Source organism: Grampus griseus (assembly GCF_964374135.1).
Source record: "Grampus griseus genome assembly, chromosome: 13".
Classification (NCBI taxonomy): domain Eukaryota; kingdom Metazoa; phylum Chordata; class Mammalia; order Artiodactyla; family Delphinidae; genus Grampus; species Grampus griseus.
The window spans coordinates 81,276,773-81,301,307 of NC_139007.1; the positions used below are offsets into that span (position 1 = coordinate 81,276,773).

A 24,535-nucleotide genomic window follows, 5' to 3' on the forward strand; every position below is an offset into this window, starting at 1 on the left:
GACGTGGAATGTGGCCAAGAAATCATTGTTTCCCCTGTAAACTACAGTCTGCTAAATGTGTCTCAGTAAGCTACAGAGATTTGAGGGTGTTTGTTTTTGCAGCCAAAGCTAACTAATGTAGCTGATAGTAATAGTACTGGTTCAGGTGCCAAAGTAGGGTTTGGTGATCCAACACATTTTTTGCTATCTAGATGACACTGGATTGTGGTAGATTAGATTATTGTTTGAAATAGTCACATCTTCCCCCTCGTTTCCAATGCATGAAGATACTTCCTGGCTCCGTTGATGTGGGGCAGAGCAGTGTAACCTGCTCTGGTCTCGTGATGACTGAAGTGTACGGCCTGCCCTTCGACTTCGGGCTTGGCCGTTCGGGTTGCTTTGGCCAATGGTAGGTGACCAGATGTGATGCAGTAGAGTCATGAAACGTGCTTGGGCTTGATCTCTGGGCTTCAGCCAGCACTGTGAGAAGAATACTTCCAGGTTCTCCTACTGGCCACATAGAAGGCTAAGAGACATTTGGAGGAAAGCTGCTCTAGCAAAGTCTCCCCAAACCTAGATCAGCAGTCTCCCAGCCAGCCCACAAGTGTGTGAGCTCAATGAATGCTTATTATTTTATGCCACTATGCTTGTTACAGAGCACTATTTATCAAAAGTCAACTGATATCCTGATTAAATAGCCATCGTCACTTACTGACCTGGATTCTACAACTACATAGGTAGTAACTCTGGCAGCCGTTTGGGTTTCATTCTTTTAAAAAAGGATTTTAAAGATGTCTCTCTCCCCCTCTTGTCTTCGTGTGGGATATGCTCGTGGAAAATAGTAGGCTACAACTCCAGTCAACAAAGAGGCTCTGATACTACCGAACTGAATATGTCCATATTTGTTGGCGATATTGTTATGCTCTGTTGACTCAAAAACCTATAAGGCTTGATTGTAATTTCCTTACTTGTATGATATGCTTATATAGTTCATTGTTCAGAGCTAATCACAGTTTATTGAAATGTCAGTAGTAGATGTTACACTGATAGTCATTCATGCATAAACACACTCATGGGCAGTTCCCATGGTGACGTGTTTGGGTGACATCAAGAACTGAGACTTGAGCTTTCTGATCGCAAAGGGAACATCATCACTATAAATGATCCCACTCTGATATAGTTCCAAGATTGAATATATTAAAACCTCATTAAAAAGTGTCAGGCTAATTTTTAGGTTACCTTAGTTACCAGCGAGACTTCCAACTCTTAATAGCTGCTGTGTTTCCTATATTTTAATGAACCGTCACAGAAGCATCAGTATTGCTCCAGAGAGGGACTTTCCAGCTTTGGGAATGTCTGTTTCTGACATTTGCTTTCCAAAGGGGATTTTTATAAACATAATTTTTGTTCTTCCGAAAGAGAAACCACACCATGATTCTGGCTGTCATGAAGCCCATGTGAGTTGTGTGGTATTTTCGTCCAGTTGTGCTGTCTTTGTTAATTTTCGTGTTTAATTATTATCTCAGACTTGAAACTTAAAAACTCTCCCATAGAATTCATTTCAAAAGATCCAGAGAAAGTAATTTAGGCCCAAGCAGTGACCGTGTCAAGAGTGGGAAAGGTGTGAGTCTAGAAAATAGTAAAAGACAGTGGGAAAAAAAGTCTCTGGAAACTTGTACATTACTTGCCCTTAACAGAAGGAAATCTTCATTCTTCGACTTCACACAGAATAAATGATTCCTGTTCTACCAGCAAAGCCGTCATCCTTCACATGACGTGTTAAAATGATTACTGTAATATGCCGCCACCTTAGCTTTAATTTAGAATATTCTTGAATGCATAAAAATGTCAGGGCGCTTCATATGCTAAACATAAAATGGACCTTTGGAGCTGAGAAATAATTTAATAGTACTCTAGTGAAATCCATTTTTGGAAATAGCCTGAGTTCTATAAATGGGCTATATTTCAATTCTAATTAGTTCCCATGTCTTTAACTTTGTGAAAATAAGACAATATTGCATGAATAGGGAAAAATGTTTATGCTACCATTTAAAAAGCCATAAAAACAGCAGTGAAGGACTGTTGAATCCAGAGCGAGTTCCTTTCCCAAGCTGGGTGATTAAATAGTAAGTTTCTTCCACTAAAGGAAATTTGGCCTAAAATCTTCCAGGTCAGTGGGCTCTCATTTCACCTGTACAGATCTTGAGGGAGAGTGGTCCAGAGCATCATATGGCTTTAACTGAGCTAGAAATCCAAGTGTCTTATCCCTTAAAGAAGGAGATTACAGCCGTGGAGAGGGCAAGGCAGATTTTCAGGGCAGCTCCTCAAAGAGCAGCATTTTGAGTGAGGAACCCTGGGAGACAGGCCTTCTCTCCCCTTTCCTGAAATTGACCTTCCAGAGTCCCTCCTGAAATAACTGGGCTATATGCTCTTGCCACGGTCTCAAGGCTTGGGAAGTATACATCAGAACTGTGAAAGAAAAGCACTCAGCATCATTGTTACGTAAATATAAATAAATATATATGTAGATACAGTGATACCAGTCAGTCCTGGTGTCTGATGACATCTTTCTAACAAGTAATTGGATCTACAGAACCCAGGACAACTAATGGACTCAGATGGTGACCAGTAGGGTGACCAGTTGTCCTTGTTTGCCCAGGACCGGGAGGATTTCTAGGATACTGAAGTCGCAAAGCTAAATCTAAAGAAAGTCTCAGGCACATGGGCGTGACTAGGTCAGTCCTCCCCTTCCCAGCTATGCTTAGAGAAGGATACCAAAGATGTACATTCTCTGGCTTCAAAAGCCCCTCCCAGCCCACTGGGACCCTGATCCCTATGAGGAGACAGTGGGCTGCCTGGCCTGACTAGAGGATGGGACCTGGGATTTCCCGATGTCAGATGCAAGCTGCCGGGGCCCCCAGGTGGCTGCCAGGCTTCCTCTTTCTTCCTCAATCCCTAATTCTTAAAAAAAAAACACAAAAAAAAAAAACACAAAAAACTTTACAGCCTTTATTTGAAGGTCTAACATGAAGTGATATTCCTTTGAAAAAACCACACACTTTATTGATGTATAATTGACATGCAGAAAGCGGTACATATTTCATGTATACAACTTGCTCAGTCCCCTGTTTCTACTATAGTTCTTAATCTGGACTTGAACCCTAGTTGTTGGACTGGGGCCCTGGCCCCCTGCTTACTTTCTGCCTGTTCTTTCTGTCAAAAGTGGGGTCCCACTGCTGATGTCTTTACTCATCCGTTGTCGTAGAGTTAGATGTTGCCCCTTCTGATAACTGCTGCCTGATCTTTCTGGAGACTGCGGCTACTGAGAACCCGTCCTCCAGGTGGGGCCCACACGGGACAGCAATGCTGGCCCACAGGAGGCCCAGGTGTCCCCTCCCCCCACTGGCCTCTCTTGGTGTACATTCTTGGTCCAGACACAGAGCCAAAGCACCTCCATTCACCTGGCCTGCTCTCCCTAAAGCTGAGATTCCAGCAAACACCTAGGCAAAATGATGTTGGATTATGACACAAGGGGAAGAGTTCCAAGCTCTATATAGTGACATTTAGAGCCATGTCAACTCCTCATTCATTAGTTACAGAATCTGGGAACAATGGACTCCTCCCTTTTTCCATCTCAAAGGCTGATCCTTGCCCTTCAGAACAACAGCCCTCCTGTTTGAGCCCCAGCACCCCTGTGGTGATGCAGAGAAGCATTTGCCTTTTTCTGGCCTAGCCCAGGCCCCGGTGGCATTACGAAGAAAACTAATTAAAATATAAAACAAAATGAATAAGCCACACAGGCTTATTTTATTCTGTTAATATTGATTGCTCTTTTTTGCGAGAATTGTGAAATTGCCTACTTCAGTTATTTTAATTCTGGGTCTCTCTAATAGAATAAAAAGTGAGTTTGCTTTTGCTCTTGCCTTTTGAACACTTGCCAAGAGAATGGCCCTCTAACACCATCTTTGAAATCTTCATATTCTATCGTGTGAGAGAGGAAGATAGCAGCCTTTTCCAGTGTTTTGTTCCTGTGCCACTTGGCCCACGCTTGTGTTTTTGGCAAAAGCAGTCTCTGCAAATCCAAATTGCTGTGCTTCCCTACTGTGAATAAATGAGAAAATACTAGCTCTTTGGGAAAGTGTTCCTTGCTGTGGAGGCCATGATGGGTGCAACTTCCAGAACCCTGCACATCCAACTCCCTGGCAGGATTTCCCGGGCATTATTCCTAATCCAGAGCTGCTGTTGCTATGACAGTGCTGCTTGCTAGATCTCCAGTCCATTAGGAAAACTGCCTTTTTTCAAGAAATAATCCTAAGAAAAGAGATGCAGCCTGGGTGAAATCATTTAAATTCTCCAGGGCTGGGCTTCCCTGGTGGCGCAGTGGCTGAGAGTCCGCCTGCCAATGCAGGGGACACGGTTTTGTGCCCCGGTCCGGGAAGATCCCACATGCCGCGGAGCGGCTGGGCCCGTGAGCCATGGCCGCTGAGCCTGCGCGTCCGGAGCCTGTGCTCTGCAACGGGAGAGGCCACAACAGTGAGAGGCCCGCGTACTGCAAAAAAAAAAAAAAAATTCTCCAGGGCTAGGTTGATTGTTGGAGTATGCAGACATGCTCCTTTGATGTAGATAAACATGAGAAAATTGTAAATAGTAACAGAGAAAACACACTGGGATCTATTCGCTTCCATCCCTAGAGATTCCCCCCAGGTAGATGGTATAAAGGTATCAGGTGCTAGATTTTCAAGGGCTAAATCTTCCCTTCCCTGGAAAAAATAAAAATTAAGATCCGTCTAACAGATGGCTGGATGAAGAACAGCCAGGTTGTGTTGCAATAGCAACACTTCTTCACGTGGGTGCAGATATGAACGGGACCAAGCCTATGCAATCCAAGGATGGCTAGATTTCTTGGTTTAGAACAAATAATGTGGGTCTGTGCTGTTTTCATTTTTCTTTGAATCTGGCACTATTGGAGGGAAGTATAATTTAATGTACAGAAAGGGGACCTGATGGAGAGGAAGCCTTCCTTCTTCAAATAGTGAATGTACCTTTCTTAAGGTGGCTGAATAAGGGAAGCTTTAGAGTGAAGAAGTCCTTATATCCTTCCCAGGAAAAGGACTTAGGGAACGCTGGGGGAAATGGCCTGAACCAAGGACACTGTTATGCTAGAAAAGTAGATCTTTGTTACCATCCCTAGGAATGGGCATGGAGGGGGACCAAAGAGGAACGTTCTGGCTAACACACTCCTGCCTCGCAGCACCTGTGACCTCAGCCCCAGAGTCGATGGAAGAATCATGTGGTAGTCTGTCCCGGGGGGGCCACTGATCCTTGGGGACCATCAGGTTACTGCCAAAGTCCACAAACCATTTGCAGCCAAGTCTTGTCTGTAGAATGAATGAATACATCTTGGATACATATACACTATTATTGCAGATGAAGGTAGATGCCGTTGTGATGAATAATGACTAAGGAACTGAAAGGCGTTAAGTTCATAGCAAATCTGTGTTATGTTGTCGTCTCAATGAACAGAATTAAAAGCACAATTCCTATCATGTGCCAGAAGTTCTCATACTCAATTAGGACAAGAGTCAATGATCAGTAAGCACAAACAGGGTTAGTTTCCATCAGCTGGACAGCTGTTCCCTGAGCTCTCAGAGTTCAAGTTAAATGACGTTCTCAGAAGAAGCTGAAGGACCCCACAGAGTCCTGATAAACAGAATTCTCGACAACTTCTGAGATTTGTTCAGTTTTTTTAAATTCAATAAAATAAACTCAAGTTCATTATATTCTGCTCTTTCACTGACCTTAAGGACAAGTTCTTCCTCTGAAGTAGCGAGAGTTGAGCAACTTGGTGTACAATTGTCTTACTGTGTCTCAAAGGTGGGTCCTTGTTTTCTTTCTTGTTTAGGTTTCAGAGCCAACACACCACTAACAGTTTAGATCTTGAGGAAGACTGAGGAAGGCTTACTGAATGAATACTCAGCACGATTATTTCTATGGCCCCAAGAACGATAGAGATTAAGTACTTGCCGCATGTGTTGATCACTAGTGGAGTCTCCAGGCTTAAATACTTCTCTTTGAAACCTGACACGGACAGATCTTACCGAAAACAATTCAAGTATTCACTCTGCAATTCATAACCGTTAACATGCTGTATTTATACAGGCTGATCTAAAATTAGCAGGGGACAGATTGGATGGCAAGTGAGTGAAACATGGGCTCCATGCCATGTAGTGTCCTTCCCACAGTTCTGTAAACTATGTGGTACACTTGGTTGTCTAAAAACAACCGGCCTGTAAAGTTCAAGTTGATTATTAGTTACTGCACTGAAAATATTTTTCACCTGGCACACTGAATCATGGAATATTTTATTTGGTCACCACATATTTAGAAAAACCATTTAAATGTAATTGACATGAGGTTGTCCCACAAACGGACACACACCGTAGCAGGAATTCATCTTCATTTGTTCACCCATTTATTCAGCAAATAGTTACAGAGCACTGGGTTCAAAACATCTAGTTTTAAACAACCTCTGTGCAATAGTCACTTTCAAAAATGCCTCCCAACAGGCATTCAAGGTGCCTTACATTTTCTCTAATTCTCTATGGTTGGTCTTCTTTCTTTTTTTTTGAGCTGTTTTCAGGTCCCCCCTCTGATAGTTCCTTACCTATTCAAATATACTCAGTTTCATCATATAGATAAGTTTAATACAACTAAATGTAAATTTTTCCTCTCATTTAAAGCTGAAGAACAGCTTAAATCTCAAGTGTAGAGTTTGGAAACCGTATCAGTGTGTTTTAATTTTGATGGCATTGTCTACAGAAGGATATTCTAATTGGGTCTCAGTTAGTACATCTGTTAAGGCTGGAAACTCACCTATGTGTTTCTTGGAATATAATAAAGCAAGTCACATTTCAAAGTTAGAGTAGAGAGTGAATGCAGTATAACATTAATACACGTCACTGTGGTCCAGAGTGAAGCCATGAGACTGAACAGGCTTCACTATCAAAAACCTCCAGAGTCAGAATTCCAGGCATGGTGTGTACCACCCACTCGTGGCTTGCACTTAAAAGCATCTCATCCCTCTCTGTAGTTCTACCTGAACAATAAAGTACATGCCAATGAACAATAAGTAACTGTATGCAGAAAAATATTTTGTAAATCAAGAAATAGAGAAGGGAGAAGCTTGCAAATTCTAGAACTCACCAAGGACTACGATATATATTGGGGTGCGTGTCAACTGCTCTTTTAGCTGTTCAGCTGGACTTGACTTTCTTTGGAAAATTTCTCAGCTTTCCCCAATGCACGTACATAAACATGAAACTAAGGGCTTTCTGAGGTGCAGAAGTAAGGCAAAATTTGAATAGTTGGCAAGCCTGGAAGCACTGAAAGCAGAGGAAGTTCCAAGCTGACCTCTAAGTAGCTCTGTAGCAGGTGGTTTGGGTGACCGTCATTTTTCTTTGAGCGCAGAGTTGAGTTAAGCCTGTCTCTCTGCGCGTGGTACAGCCATCGTTGGGCTGTGCAGGCCCCTCTCCTGTTTGGTCGATTTGATTTTCCTTTCCTCCACTCTCCCCACTCTGCCCTCAACAGGTCCCCAATTGAATGTGCTTGAGGTATGCCCTTTGATATTGATGTGCCCTTATAAACCAGAGCTTGTGGTATGTGTGGGTTTAGGTGACATAAATGGCGTTGTGCTGCTCTAGATCTTGTCTCATTTCTACCTTTTCATGGAGCAATGTTTTAAAGGTCTCCCTGTGTTGCCCACACGTGAGTGCTGCGTGGTTTTCGTCAGTACCTTCTGCTGTATTTGACATCTCCGTCCTCCAAACCTGGGCTGCCTCCAGTCATCCTGATAAATGTTTCCATACATGTCCCCTTTGTTTATCCATTCTCTATATAATAGTTTGCATCTGCTAGTTCCAAACTCCTAACCCATCCCTCCTAACCCCTGCCCCTTGGCAACCACAGTTCTGTTCTCTATGTCTGTGAGTCTGTTTCTGTTTCGTAGATAAGTTTGTTTGTGTCATATTTTAGATTCCACATATAATGATAGCATATGGTATTTGTCTTTCTCTGTCTGACTTACTTCACTTAGTATGATCATCTCTAGGTTCATCCATGTTGCTGCAAATGGCATTATTTCATTCTTTTTTTCAGCTGAGCAATATTCCATTGCATATATGTACCACATCTTCTTTATCCATTCGTCTGTCGATGGACATTTAGGTTGCTTCCGTGTCTTGGCTATTGTAAATAGTGCTGTTATGAACATTGGGGTGCATGTATCTTTTTGAATTAGAGTTTTCTTTGAACATATACCCAGGAGTGGGATTGCTGGATCTTATGGCAACTCTACTTTTAGTTTTTGAGGAACCTCCATACTGTTCTCCATGGTGGCTGTATCAATTTACATTCCCACCAACAGTGTAGGAGGGTTCCCTTTTCTCATACATGTCCCTTTGGACATTTGAGAGGTTTCCCGTGGAGTATAATGCCTAGAAGTGGAACAACCGGGTCCTGGGATGCATGCAAGTTTAGTGCCCTAAATAATGCCGCATTGCTTTCTGTGTACACCCATTGAGTGTCCTGTTTGCCCATGTACACGTTTGGTACTTTCCAATTTTCTAATTTGGCCAGCCTCCTGAGTGTTTTAGGTTGCACGTCTCTGGTTACCAGTGAGGCTCAGCACATCTTCGTGCGTATTGCTTTGTTATTTGTGTTTCTCCTCTGTGGATTGCCTTGCCATATCCTTGCCCACGTGTATGGAATTTTCTGGATTTGTTGGACTTATTGGATTGGATTTGTCCCCTTCTATTGATAGGATTGCCTTTTATATTCTAAACTTTACCCTGTTGTTGGTTTTAGACATTGCGAGTATGCTTCCCTCAATGTTTTAGCTACCCATTAACTTTGCCTATTTTTTGTTTCATTGACCAAAAATTCTAAATCCTTAATTGATTTGATACAGTCAGATCAGTGTGTTTTCACCTATTGATTGTTTTCTGGGTTTTGTTTAAGAAATCTTCTGTACCCAAAGGCCACAGACGTTCTCCTATTGGCTTATGGCTCCGTCACATTCAGGCCTGAATCCACCTGCCCTGCTCCCTCAATGCCTCTGTGAAGCAAGGATCCACCTTTATTGGTCTCAGTACTGAGCTGGTTTTCTGAGCACCAGCTAATAAGCGAAGCATCATTTATTAAGTTCCCATTTCTGAGTCTAAATTAGTTTACAGCCTAAAACCTGTCTACTATTTTTAAGGAACCCAACAACTCGTAACTTATCTATGTGCTCCTGGGCTTCAGATCGGGGCTAAGATGCAGGCGCCTTGCCAGCGTTATCAATGAATGTCCCACACCTGTGAAGCTCCATGTGGCTGGAGATACGTGAACCAGATAATGAACCAGATCACTTAGACCTCAGATTCATATACAACCAGCAGACAATCATGTTCACACTCTTGGCCTTAAAAGATAAACACACGTTTGTTAGCAAATGCCCAAATATCAATACTTATCCTCTAAAACACACTTTCTGATTCTGGACTTCGCTATCTAACTGCCCATCACTGAAATGAAGGAGAAATACTCTTCAAAGCCGGAACATCAGTCATGCAAAAGCAGAAGGGATATAATGTCCCCCCAAGATACTCAAGTATTTCTTTAAAAAGTGAGGATTGTCTCTGGGAGAATGATGCCTGCTCTGCATACCTCTCAAAAGGAGGTGACAGCGTATGAACATACTTCATCAGTGTAGAACGAGATCATGATTTTCAGACCCACCAACACCTTCATTAAGTGTACTTGGGGGCTCAAATGGGACTTGTTAACTGTTCCATTCCCTGGGCAGTGGCGTAAGCTCTTAGTCACAAGCTTTCAATGGGACAGCAGGTCTACCCAGGGCTCCCTCTGCTTCTGTGTTAGTTTTATGATTTATTTCAGTGATAAACTAATTAGTGCCTGTTGATTGAAAAAGCAGTAGAAATAATCCTCATTCCTTTTTAGGAGTTTTAAAGGTGGATTTTATCAAAAAGACTTATTATTTATAAGAAGCAAACAAAATTTCATGAAAATTGCAATTTCCCCCAATTTAAGTTGAAGTCTTAGTTTAATTACTTCAAAATAGAAATATAATACTTAGCATAATAAATTCCTATGAAGAAGAGGGTATAGACCAGAGGGCTTTTTTGTAAACTTGAGAAATCTATGGACTCTTTATCATTCAGGATAAGCCAGGTGTGCATGTAACAAACACTCCCCAGATCTCTGTAGATTAAAACCACAAAAGAGGGACTTCCCTGGAGGCGCAGTGGTTAAGAATCCGCCTGCCAATGCAGGGGACACAGGTTCAAGCCCTGGTCCGGGAAGATCCCACGTGCCACGGTGCAACTAACCCCGGGCACCACAACTACTGAGCCTGCGCTCTAGAGCCCATGAGCCAGGTCTACTGAGCCCATGTGCCACAACTACTGAGCCCACGTGCCTGGAGCCTGTGCCCTGCAACAAGAGAAGCCACCGCAATGAGAAGCTTGCGCACTGCAACGAAGAGTAGCCGCCCGCTGGCCACAACTAGAGAAAGCCGGGGTAGCAGTGAAGCCCGACGCAGCCAAAAAAATAAATAAGTAAATAAAATTTTAAAAATAAATAAAACCCACAGAAGATTAACTCCTGTCTGTGCCACGTGGATTCACTGGGGCCTCCTCTCCTTGTCACAGAGTCCTCACTCTTTAATCCAGGCTGTCCTAGCAGCCACTGCCTGGACCATCGCAGAAAAGGGGGAGTTCTAGAGGGTCTTGCTTCAGCAATTACATGCTCACAACTCTTCGGCAAATCTGGGGAGGGGGTCCCACTCAATCACGCAGGACCAAGCACTGCAATCCTATCACGTCCCTGTGATGGGCTGGGGAGGGAGGAGAGGAAACAAAAACATTTTTGGCAAACAGCGCTCGTGAGATGAGCACCACCATAGATCTCTTTTAAAAGAAAAACAAAATTAAGAATGCAGAATTCAGTTTGAGAAACACTGACTTAGGAAGATACATGCTTTTGAATGCAAATGATTACTACAAAGTAGCTTTCGCCTTCACAACTGGTTAAAAAAAATACTTTGGTCAAAGTGTAAACACAATTTCAAAAGTTCTTACTGAAAAACAGGAACTATGATGACCCATTTCTCAGAGAAACCACGACTTCGGGGCATTGTGAGAGCAGAAAGAAGATGGTACCCAAGGCACCACAACTCTAGGAGCACATGTTAAATAGAGGACAAGGAAGGGCAGCCAGGCCTCTCCTCGGTCACAGCCAGCAGGCAGGGCCAGCTCAGCACAGGGATTTAGAGAAAACACCCTGAAAAGATGCCCGTGAACCTAGCTGATGGCGAACACCAGAGAGGACGCCAGGACCACTGCCGGCTTGCTGAGAGGCTGGTAAGAGCTGGACGAAGGCAAACAGGAGAGGGAGCCAGTCCCGGAGAAGAAGACCCACAGGAACGCAGGAGGCAGCTGACCCAACCCGAGGGCGCTCTGAGAATACCATCCTGGACGCGCCCTGTCACCACGGCTGGGAGCGCTTGTGCGATGGAGCTGATGTCGCCCTGGGTTGGCCTGGCTGTCGTTGGCCTGCGTGGAAAGGGCTGGCAACCCAGAGACAGGGTGGTAGTGCCTCATGCTCCAGGCCCAGGCAGAAAGACACCTGCCAAGAATCGTACTGGGCGAAGTTGCACTTTGGCTGGAATCCTGCAAACACCTGAAGCCCTGCAAAAGCTAGGAAAAGAAATGATAAGAATGCGGATGGGTGGAGATGTGGTTTGGCTTTTATTTGTGACACAGCAGATGGTGTGTTTTATTTCACACTAGCTTTCTCCTCTCTAGAAAAATCCTTGGCTAACTAGTTACTTACAGATACTCAATTTACCTATTTAGAACTAAAAATTTGTGTATCTAGACATGTTCCTATGGTTTACGACACTGGACATTCTTCTTTTAAATTTATAATTCTTGGAGTTTTTTGTTGAGATAAAATGACATAATATTAGTTATAGGTGCACAACATAATAATTTGGTGTTTGGTGTATTGCAAAGTGATCACCGCAGTGAGTCTAGTTAAGACCATCACCATACATGCTTAATACATTTTTTTCTTGTGATGAGAACTTTGAAGATTTGGTCACGTAGCAACTTTCAAATATGCAGTACGGTATAATTAGCTATAGTCATCAGACTGTACATCATATCCCCTTGATTATTTTTTTGGACATCCTTTATCATTTGATATTTAGAACTTTTCTGTTTCAGCAGCAATCAGTGACATTTATTGGTGCCACTGGGGAGTTCAATGACATGTTTAATCCCATCCACTCACATCAAATTTTGGTGTCCGACCCCTGCCAAGTTCTGAGTCTTTAGGATTAGAGTCTTAGAACTGAGAATGCCATCTGTTTTTCCCTCTCTCTGTCATGTGCTTTAACACCTCTCCTCCCCCAAATCCTCGCAGATTTGTTTTTAAGAAATGAAGCAGTGTTCCACCATGTGACCCACAGCTGCAAGCCATCAACCTTTGCTGATGTTAAGGCTGCACTTTGGATCCCTGGGGAACTCTAGAAAGATGCACTTTTGCTGTTCCAGGGAGCGAGCCCAGTCGTGGGATGGGAGGGGGACTCCCTCCCGGGCCAGACGCAATCTCTCGGAATAAGTATCTCCTCAGCAGAGCATCCTCACGAAAGAGCTGGCTGAGCCCAAAGTCCAATACAGGGACCACCAGCCACATGTGGCAGTGGAGCCCTGAAACGTGGCTGGTCTACACGGAGGTGTGATGTGAGAGCTGCACCGTGGATTTCAAAGATTGAGTGTGATGTAAACACATCAACTATCTCATCAGTAATTGCACATTGATTACATGTTGAAATGATTGTACTGGGGATAGATCGGATCAAATGCAACATAGCCTTAAAATAAATTTTGCCTCTTTTTACCTTTTTAATGTTGCTACTAGAAAATTTTAACTGACGTAGGTGACCCTATAGTTTTATTGGACAGCGCTGGTCTAAGTGTCTGGAATTTGATTTTAACTATTTTAATAAGCGTCGAATACTGATGATCATTTTGATTATGAGCTTTGCTTTACCATATGAACTCTGTATGGTGAATACTTTATCTACTCTTGTTTTAAAGTATAATGAGTTTTTTAAGATTTTTCAAGCCACTGTGGGTAATTTCGCAGATTCTCTTTTATGGATGCCAGACAGCATTATTGCCACCTAGAAGCCGGCCAGTGTTCTATGACGTTAAACATTTACTCCTGGACCTTCTGGTTCTGGCCTTCATCTGACTGATGGGGGTGTCCGTGAGGCAGCGGCGGCGGCGGGGATTGGTGTACCACAGCAGTCACCGTGCACTTCCCCCTGGCCTCACCCAAGCTCTCCAGCTCCTGATGCTTCTAGAAACGACCTATATAGGTGGTTGAACTTTGAGCACAACTCCTGGTCCTCCAAATCAGTGAACGCCGAATCCTCAAGTAATATTTTGTTCACACAGACTTCTTAGAGGGTAAAAGGTTCCAGAGAACAAAGCATGTTGGGAATTTGTGACAACACTTACTAAGTCAGTGTTAGGTTCAAGAAGAGATGAATTCCCCTTCTCATCAGTGACTTCGCCTTTCCTTGTGAAATATGACAACTGTTGAAAAATCCACCCACTGAGATCAAGCAGGTGAAACTGCAAGCTGGAAATGCAGCCACCTGACGCTGTTCCCTCCCCTGCCGGCGCCAGACCCTACTGATCAGCTGGGTTCTTCCACCTAAACACGGGGGACTCGTGTTCTGTCTTGGCCAAGAAGAATAAATGCTAGGAGTCAGCAGGTGAGGCAGGACTTCGTGGACCATCTGGGCTTCTCACCCGAGTCTCCAGGAAGGTTGTTAATATGCAGATTCTGATCTGAGGTAGGGCATCTTTAACAAGCTCCCTGGTGACCACACTGTGGACTCACGGACCACACTTTGAGCAACAGGGTTCTCCAAGCATCATTTACTTGTGTTCACATTTGTGAGAAATTACCCTGTCTAAGGCCTGGGAGATCAACAGTGCCAGGTGAACATTAAATATACCTGGTAAACTTAAGAAAATCTAATAAAAAAGAAATCCATTCCTTTTTTTAAAAAAGGCACAATGACAGTTGTCTTTACAAGGGGATTCATGTAGGAGTACCTTGAAAAGAATCTCCCCACTTAGTGCATTGTAGTATAAGGTACAGTTTACTAACTGAAAAGATTCTTGAAAGTGCCAAGTGAATTATCGTCTGGAAGTAAAATATCTCTGAAATGTTGTAAAAATAATATTAGTGTCAACCGCCTCCATTTCTGAGCACTCACTGTGTGCCAGGCGTATGTATTGCTGACCTTAAACAAAATTAACGGTCATTGTTATTTAGCAAAAATGAATTTACTCAGGAATAGCAGAGGAATTACATTTTGGGACACGCAAACTATGGCAATCCTTAGCCCAGTCTGAGGAGACAAAGGGAAGGTTAGCTTTAATTAGGTTCTGGGAAGAAATTGGGGAGGGGCATTTTGAACAAAAGTTCATTGGAGGATGAGAGTTTGGGGTTGTGACAGTTTCACGTTGGTGGCATTGACAGGCAGTTTGCTGTTACTGAGGACTGTGGAACTCTTTCACCCTCTGCTATGTAAGTTGAGGTGAGGTGTATGTGCTATTCATATGCTACTGATGAGAGTTTAAATAATGCGTGGGTAAGAAAATGTTCCGACTAAAATACAACAGCTCTAGCTTGACCCTGGCTGGTCGTCTCTCTCTTTTTTAAAAAAATTATTTTGTATTGAAATATAGTTGCTGTACAATGTCGTGTTAGTTTCAGGTGTACAGCAAAGTGATTCAGTTTTACATACACATGTACCTTTTTTGTTTTCAGATTCTTTGCTCTTATAAGTTATTACAAAATAGTGAGTATAGTTCCCTGTGCTATACAGTAGGTCCTTGTTGGTTATCTATTTTATATACATAGTAGTGTATATATGTTAATCCCAATCTCCTAATTTATCCCTCCCTGCCTTTCCCCTTGGGTAACAAGAAGTTTGTTTGTTGACCAGAAACCAATCCCATGTCAGGAGAGCTCTGAACACCATATTTATAACATTGTTATTTACAATGTCTTTCTCTTTCTTGGCAATTTAAATTAAAATGTCAACTTCAAAAAGTGTTTCAGAAAGGCACCAGAAAGAATTGTAAATAGAGCTGAGCTAATCAAAAAAAGATGACTAAAGTATGCTTTTAACATCATTGTTGATGTAAAACAAAAGTCTTGGCAGAATTAAAAGACACTTAAGAGTCAAATAGAGCAAATAGCCATTAGTTCAGTAAATGAGTGTCGGGGCACCAGCATGTACAGTTTACCTGTGAGCCACCCCTTTTTCAACGAGTGTCATTACTAGGTAACAAGACTCCAAACAGACAGATGTTGCCAGGAGCATTTCCCATCTTCCTTTGCTCCTAATGAAAGCAGGCAGACACCACTTAGATGGATAAATGTGTGACAAAATACAATGCCAAGCTAGATACGAAAGATAACATTGTGCATGGTTCCATTTATATGAAATTCTAGAAAGGCAAACTGTAATGACAAAACGGAGATGAGGGTTTGCCAGGGGCCAAAGCTGGGGGCAGGGAATTGACTGCAAAGAGACAGGAGGAAACTTTTGGGGGCGATGGAGATATTCCACATCATGATGGCAGCGGTGGTTATATGACTCCACACATTTGCCAAAATTCATTGAAATGTAACTTAAAATTGCTGAATTCTACTGGACATAAATTATATTTCAGTAAAGCAAATTTAAAAATCTATCTATCTATAATAACCTGACATAGCATTTCTATTCTTTTGTATCTGACTCAGGCTATGCAAAATCTGGTAACGCTTTGGCAATAGAAAATAAGCATGATTTAATTTAAAAATATAGAGCTAGAAGTTGTTGTAAAAGAATAGAGCTGCAACAGTTACTACACAGGAGTTGCCAAGACTTTCCTGGATGAATTCCATCCAAGATACGGCTTGTAGTCTCTCAAGGTCTTTGGACACCCAGAAAGTGGGTCATCTTTCAGAATATCTGCGTCACTGTAGAGAGCGTGTTAGTAAATCAAAGACCAGCTGGATTTGTTCTTAAACTGGCAAAATACTTGCTTGGAAGCACTATTAATCCTTTCATTTACTGAATGGGGAAAATTGGTTTTATGGTCTCGATTACCTTCAGTTGCTATCAACACTTCATATTCTGTTGGTGTAGGATATATACTAGGCATTGAACTTGTGCTTAGGAAAAGCAGAGATCATGTGACTGCTTGATTCTAATAAATGTTAAAAGTTTGAAATGAAGACTAATACTAAATATTTTTATGGAGTAAATTTGAGTAGTGAAACAATGATTTTCATTCTTTAATGCAAAATTATTTTGCCTAAAGTATTCAGTTGTTATGCAAAAGCATTGTTCTGGACTGAATTCTCCAGATAATTCTGCTTTTGACAACAAGTAACAGAAAACCAACCTACATGGGCTTAGACAGTGAGCACAGCTCCAGGCTCCTGGATCTGGGATTCTTGAGATAGAACAGCGTCCAGGGTTGTTTAGACCTTGGTCTCCACACTGAGCCATGGTTTCCTCCCCTCCTCCACCCTCCACTCGGCTTCTCTCCTGGGGGTAGGATGGCTGCTAAGATCTATTTGAGCCCACTCTTTCCTCATTAATTCCCTGAGGGGAGAGAGAGAAGATTCCTCGGATGCCTCTGTCTTAAAGGCAATGAAGGACTTTCCCAGAAGCCCTTTTTCTCATTGGTTCAAATTCGATCACATGTCTATCCCTCATTGGTTCAGAATGGGTCATGTGCCCAGTCACTGACATAAAGGATAGAATTACCCTCAGATGATCAGACATCCGCCTACAATTGGACACAGAGTCAGCTTCCCTGACAACACGAATTGATGAAGTATGTGTGTGTGTGGGGGGGATGGTGTAGTGGGGGGGTTCTACTAAGAAAAAGAAAGGGAGAGTGATACTGAGTCAACGACAAAAAAAGGTGCATAATGTCTAATTTAAATCCATTGCTTTAAAAGTGAGTTATCTTTTCTTGCTGCAAAAGTAATGTAGGTTTAAATTTTAATTTTTTTTAATAATGAAATATTTTCTATACCCCTATTACCCAGATTCAATGGTTAACTTTTGCTGAGTGTACTTAGGATATCCTTTCTTTCTTTTTTTTTTTAAGATGTTGGGGGTAGGAGTTTATTAATTACTTAATTAATTTTTGCTGTGTTGGGTCTTCGTTTCTGTGCGAGGGCTTTCTCTAGTTGTGGCAAGCGGGGGCCACTCTTCATTGTGGTGCGCGGGCCTCTCACTATCGCGGCCTCTCTTGTTGCGGAGCACAGGCTCCAGACGCGCAGGCTCAGTAGTCATGGCTCAGGGGGCTAGTTGCTCCGCGGCATGTGGGATCCTCCCAGACCAAGGCTCGAATCCGTCTCCCCTGCATTAGCAGGCAGATTCTCAACCACTGCGCCACCAGGGAAGCCCCAAATCTTAATTTTAAGAGAATATTTATAGCCCAAAAGAAGAAAGTAAAAACCACCTTAATCCCACTATCTCTGAGAACCATTAATGATATGATACAAGCATACTTTTAAGGAATAAAATAAATATTATACTCTGCAGACACAGTACAGCATAATGGTGAGCAATACAGACTCAGGTAGCAACTTCCTGGTTCAACTACTCCTTGTCTGTCTTTGTTGGGTTAACTACTTAGCTTTCCTGTGCCTAAACTTCTTCTTCCCTGTAATGGAAATAACAGTACCTGTATAAGTTCGCCCAGCACTAACCCTCCAGTTCAGAGGTTGGCAGTCTGCCGCCTGCAGGCCAGACCTGGCTTGCTGCCTGTTCTGTAAATAAAATTTTATTGGAATCCAGCCACAGCCATCCATTTATATATCCACTTATGGCTGTTTTCACAGAGCAGTGGCACGGTTAAGTAGTTGCAGCAGAGACCTGATAGCTCACACAACCAAAAGTACTTACTATCTGGCCCTTTGCAGAAAAAGTTTGCTGGGTTAGACCATCAGAGCTCTATGGTCTTGTCAAAATTTAACATGTCATAATTCTGTGGTCATGTAGTAACTTAACTAGCCTGGAGACCTGCTCAGGAAAAAGTGACATCTACAGAGCAAGAGATATTTATTTTATGAGTTAGAAAGAGTTAAGAACCATGAAGAGCTGAAAAATCTACAAAGGTGTTTAAGTGTCAAATTATCTATCTGAATTGACTAGAGATCTTGAAATATGTGAAGTTTGAGTTCCCTTAAACTCTGGGATGTTGACGTTGGATGGACCAGAATGAAAGTAATTTGTTCAGTCTTATCTAAGACATACGAGTCATGGCTATAGGCAGAAAATAAGAAGATTGAAGAGGAAATAAAAGAGAGTCCATAATAAATTGTTTTGAATATTGCTTTTGAAAAGAAAGGATCGTCCCTATCTGTGTGCTCTGAGTGAACAGTGATGTACATGTGTGTACGTGAGCAGAGCTGTCGGCTCTCCCTGGAGAGAAGAGAACAGTCTGAGATGAACATGACCCAGGTCTAAGTTGTGGAAAAACCCTAAGTGAAAAGATGAGAATCACTGGAATAAGTGATACATTCATGGAGGAAAATGGCTCTCATATGATGAGTGGTTTTAATCTTGAATTTAAAGGTCCTCAAAATCTAAATTATTTTAATCAAGGCCAACTTTTCCATAAAACAGTGTTTTAACTAAAGATTAAATACTTGGTCAAGTGCATAATATCCTTCTTTAAAATTATACAGAAGTCACCGTCAACTACAAAGAGATTTTCTGGAATAAAAAGCTTTTTATACAGTCAGCAATGCAGTGAGAGGATTAAGAACAGAGGCTCTCCATCAACTTCCTCGATTTCAAATCCTAGCTTAGCTACCTTCCTTCTAATGAATCCTTAGTGTCTTAAGCCTTGTTTTTCTTGTCTATAAAATAAGATCAATAAAAGTACTAACTTTAGAGAGTCTTGATGAGAATTAAATGAAATAATTCATGTCAAGTACTTAGCCCAGAATCTAAGAAATATTGCACACTCCATAGAAGTTAGCCATTTTAATGTGGGCAATATATAGAAACTAATTGTGAAAAACATTTTGATGACCTACCATGTAATAATATACAGTCATCCCTTGGTATCTGTGGAATATTGGTTCCACAACCCTCTGCAGATACCAAAATCCTCGGATGCTCAAGGCCCTTGCATAGAATGGGTCTCAGTTGATGCTCTGTGTCCACATGTTCTGCATCCAGTCATTCAACCAGTCACAGGTCCCACGGTTGGTTGAATCCACAGATGCAAAACCTGTGGGTGTGAAGAGCCAACTGTATTGTGATAGACTAAGTTCTTTCACTTACGGTATTTCTGCTTTATTTTTGGAGCAGCAAAGGTGAAGGTAGGGGTCTTAGAATTTCGAGGATTAGCTCAGGGAACATTTTAATAAGGATTGTATTAGTGACAGTACAGGTCGACTTGCTGCTGAAACACCGCAAAAATACAGTGACAAAAGAGAGAAAAGTTTCTTTTTCTTTAACATGCCCACCCAGCGTTGAGTAGCTCGGCGCTTAAGGCAGCTCTGTTCCATGAGGTCCTCTAGGACCCAGGTTCCATTTATCTTGTTTCTCCATCTTCGCCTGCAATAGGTTGTATAATCAAAGCCATTTCACCAGCATTGTCTTCTTCCATCCTTCAGGAAGGGAAGACAGTGAATGAAGAGCAAGCCATTTCCTTTTTAAAGGATGGGGCACAGAGCTTGTACACGTGGCTTCTGCTCCCACCTCATTGCTGAGATCTTAGTCACTGGGCCACCCGTGGTTGAAAGAGAGGCTAGAAGATATGACTTTAGCTAGGCTGCCATGCCCCCAACTAAAATTCCATGGGTTCTGTTATCAAAAGGGAGATGAAAAGAATGGATGGTGGAATCAGTTAGCAGTTTTCTACTGGCGTTGCTATGGTAACTACTAATATTGCTTCATTGATCCCTAGATACTATTAATTTTGAGACACATCATCATTTTATGCAACACTCAGTAAGAAAAACCATGCTATTGAAACTGGGCACATTGCTTTCTTATCAGCCGAGTTGTAGGACACGTCCTAATTTTGAGATTTTTCAGCTGTGAAGAGTGTGTGTCTTGGTATAGAAGAAATACAGTACTGGAAAGACTTAGGAAAAGAAAGTGATCTAAAGACATCCATTTTTCAGTCTTTTTCTGTGTGTGTGCCTTTCCTTGGGGCAAGCATAGGCAGCAGATATGCAGCTTTGGTTGACCTGTTGAGCGTAATGTTTAGAACAGGTGATTGACAAGGTATTGTACTCTCCGCGTGAATTTAAGTCAAATTCCTATGACTGCTGGTAGAGGGACTTTTGACTCAAAGTCTTGGGGAAAAGTTGCCTAGATTTTCAGTCATTCTGGACCGGATCTGGAGTTGAGTAAACAGACAGTGAGGGTCCTGTTTTTGCTAGCCAGGGTTCTCACTTAACAGAAGGACAAAGACCGAGGGCTATAGTCTGAGGGAACAGACGTGGCCATGGCATTTGACTTCCTGTCGCAACATTCAGTCATCACCCAAACACTGGCTGAACACCAAGCACTTTGCTTGGTGCCCTCCAAGACCTCCAGAGCTCATGCAGGGAGAAAAATAAGTAGACCCGTAAAGGCATGCAGTTGCGTATGGGCTATGATAGAAGTCTGGTAAGTAGAGGCACACACTGGGGATCGTCAGTTCCCAAGACCTCCCAGTGGCAGGGACATCAGGACTGGGGAGGTATAAGGACTCTTCAAGCAGAAGTAACAGAATATGCAAGTGCATGGAAACGTGAAACAGTGGTCACTTCAAGGGGACTGAGTTATGATCCCTTTGGCACACAGGACTAGAAGCAGTGGGTATGTCCAGCTTTGTTTCCCTTACAGTGCCTTATACATAGGAGGCAAACAGCAATATTGGTTTAATCGAATTAAAGAAAAGACCAACTTCTTGGATGGCCAAATAGAGCCGAGCTGAATTTTCCTGGATCAAAAAGATGCCGGATTCCAGTAAATGGACAGAAGCAAAAAGATACCTTTGGTGCCACGCTTGTTCGGGAACTTACCGTTATTCTAGCTTATTTGGCAACTTAAGGTTTGAGGATTTAATGGATAAAGGAACTTGTTTGGAACTTCTCTCACCAGTCTTATGCTTATTTTCTCCAATTTAATAAATGCACAAGTGTATTGTACTTTAGAACACACCTTTCATCCTTGTTTACTCAGAGCACATAGTACTGCTGGTATTACCGTAAGAATAGATTCTCAATGCAGCAAGTACATCTTGGTGAATTTGACCTCTTACAAAGGCTACAGAATCAAACTTCTTATTCTCAGGTTTTAAGATGTAATAACGAAAGACCCTGGTCTGTTCAGTAAGATCATCTGGTAGCTTTGAATCTGGTCAATGACAAATCTATAATATGCAGATGTCTCTTGCTGTATATTGCTACTGAAATCTGCTTCTATCTTATATAGATCACTGTTACAGATGAGGAAGTTAGTAATCCATCCTTTTTAGATCTGGTGAGAACTCCCCAAATGAGGAAGTGCACACTTATACTTATGTTTGCTTGGTAAGTTTGACTTGTGATGGATTCAAAACCTTGTGTCAAATTTACAATGCATCCCGTCCTTCAGATCAGGTTGAAGTTATCTCTTACTTGTTCTCCCTTGTCTTTCAATGTTGCTCCAGGTTCACAAGTGCTGTGGTTTATCAAGGACTTGTCATGCGCCTGGGAATTACAGGAGGCAACCTCTATATCGACTTTTTCATCTCGGGAGTTGTGGAACTGCCAGGAGCCCTCTTGATCTTACTAACCATTGAGCGTTTTGGTCGGCGCCTACCCTTTGCGGCAAGCAATATAGTGGCAGGAGTGGCATGTCTTGTCACCGCATTCTTACCAGAAGGTAATTGTCCCCTAAGTCTGTTTGGCAGCCAGGAACTTGAAAAAAATCTTAAAATAATCAAGAATGGAGAACTTGTCTTTAGAAAATGGACCATAGCATCAAAATCGTAGTGCCAGTCGTGCTCTAGTGATGTCACTCTGTTTTCTGCCTAACCAGCCTAGCTACTTTGAGTATAAAAGATTGGTTCTATAGATTTTTCTGTTTTCTCCATTTCTCAGTTCATTTATGGATGAAATAGATGTGAGAAATCTAGCTTGGAGTGATGTAGTTTACTCTTTAAAAAATTTTAATTGAAGTATAGTTGATGTACAATACTATAAGTTTCAGGTGTACAATATAGTGATTCATAATTTTTAAAGGTTATACTCCATCTATAGTTATTATAAAATACTGGCTTATTCCCCATGTTGTACAATATATCCTTGTAGATTACTTTATACCTAATAGTTTGTACCTCTTAATCCCCTACCCCATGTTGCCCCTCCCCGCTTCCTCTCCCCAGTGGTAACCCACTAGTTTGTTCTCTATATCTGTGAGTCTGCCTCTTTTTTGTTACGTTCACTAGTTTTTTGTATTTTTTAGATTCCACAGATAAGTGATATCGTATTTCATTTAGTATAATGCCCTCCAAGTCCATGCATGTTGCTGCAAATGGCAAAATTTCATTCTTTTTTATGGCTAAGTAGTATTCCATGGTGTGTATATGTATATATATATATATATACCACATCTTTATCCATTTATCTGTTGATGCACAGTTAGGTTGCTTCTTGGCTATTGTAAAAACACTGCTGTGAACATAGGGGTACATGTATCCTTTCAAATTAGTGTTTTTGGTTTTTTCTTGGATATAGACCCAGGAGTGGAATTAATGTCGTTTATTTTTGATCACCTTTATCCAACTTAATTTTGTGATATCATTGACCCTGTTTCACATTTCTTCCACGTGGCCAATCCCATGTGAAACACTGAGGTTGCAAAGGGAAGGAAAACACATCTTGACTTCAAAAGGTTGACAACCTAGTGAGGAATATAGACACTTCAATGCTCTCACAGCAAACTGTGATAAATGAACTAATAGAATGATTTACAAGATTTAGAAATAGGAGAAAAAAGGTGCAAGAAGTGATGAATCCATGGGGCTAGTCAGGAGAAGCTTCCCAGAGGTGAAAACTAGGCACGTATGAAGAAGGAAGAGAAATGTGCCCGACAGAGGGGAAGGCTAGGAGTGATTTTGCAAAGGAAAGCATGGTTCTCAGAAGTACGCACCACCTTTGATGGTTCGGGAACCAAACGTTCTTTGTTATCACAGGAATATCCTGGCAAGGAGGCTGAGGGATCATCTGTCACCAGTGGAGACGGCCTCACAGCCAAGGCCGAGCCAAGAGCTTGGGCGTGGTCTTGTGAGCTTCAGGTGGAGGACAGGTGGCCTCCAAGTGGCTGTTGCAGTTTGGACAATGGCAATGAGGAGGAGAGAGGCTGAGAGCAGGAATCAAGGTCGTGGCAGTCGGGCCTGAATGGGAGACAGTGATTTCAGAGATGTTTCAGAGTTAAATGGGGAGGGGGGCGTTTGATGACCGGTGTATGGTACAGAGGTTGTCAGTGACTCCAAATACACTGTTAATGGAAAGCCGGTTATCTCTGCCTCAGAACACAGCGGGCACTGGACAGAGGAAGCCTTTCAAACTCCCAGGGAACGCGTGTTTTAGAGCAGATCTATTATTTCAGCATTTCAGGAGGTGTGGGGTGGGAGGTGGCTGGCAGAGCTGGAGTCCCTGTTAGTTCTTTGTGTCAGCACAAGAGAAGCTGCCTTTTCCTTTGCGGATCCTCTGCGGATCAGGGAAGAACTGATAATACTGTGGAAGTCGAAACAGACATTTACAGATGAGTTTATTAATTAAATAAGGATTTATGAAATCCCAAAACATCAGATAGACCCTACCTATTTAAATAAAATTACAGAAATGCCCATCTTCAGAAGAGAAGGGTGGAAAAAAGATGTGAAGTCCTGTCATACTGGAATGGTTGATGATAAACAACTGACTGTTTACATTTATCTCATTTTTCTTGAGCGTATTAGTTTCCTAGCGCCGCTGTAACAAAGTGCCACAAACTGGGTGGCTCGCAACACAGAAGTTTATTCTCTCACACACCTGGAGCCTGGGAGTCTGAAATCCAGGTGTGGGCCAGGCCATGCTCTCTCTGAAGGCTCTAGGTGAGGATCCTTCCCTGCCTCTTCCTAGCTTCTGGTGGTTGCCAGCCATCCTTGGCATTCCTTGACATCATTCCAATCTCCGCCTCCATCTTCACATGACCTTCTCTGCATCTCTGTGCCTTAACTTAACCATTATATCTGCAAAGACCCTATTTTGAAATAAGGTCACATTCTGAGGTTCTGGTTTTGGGGAACACTATTTAACCTACCACATTGAGTTAACACATTATAAGAGCTGGGGAAGCTATTGGCCAATGCGCATCTATTTAGTGTCTATTAATTTCTGCCAGTAAACTAAGAATAGA

At 42.2% G+C, this 24,535-nt stretch overlaps 1 protein-coding gene across 1 annotated transcript in view; it reads left to right on the forward strand.

Annotated features, from left to right (window-relative positions):
* The window catches only part of SLC22A3 (solute carrier family 22 member 3), a gene marked incomplete at its 5' end in the record, with an annotated part of 87,345 nt that overhangs the window by 49,677 nt on the left and 13,133 nt on the right, over window positions 1-24,535 (forward strand). The window contains 2 exons of the mRNA XM_082668813.1: window positions 21,584-21,681; window positions 21,801-22,015. Coding sequence (XP_082524939.1) covers window positions 21,584-21,681; window positions 21,801-22,015 — 313 coding nt within the window. The remainder of the gene's footprint in view (window positions 1-21,583; window positions 21,682-21,800; window positions 22,016-24,535) is intronic.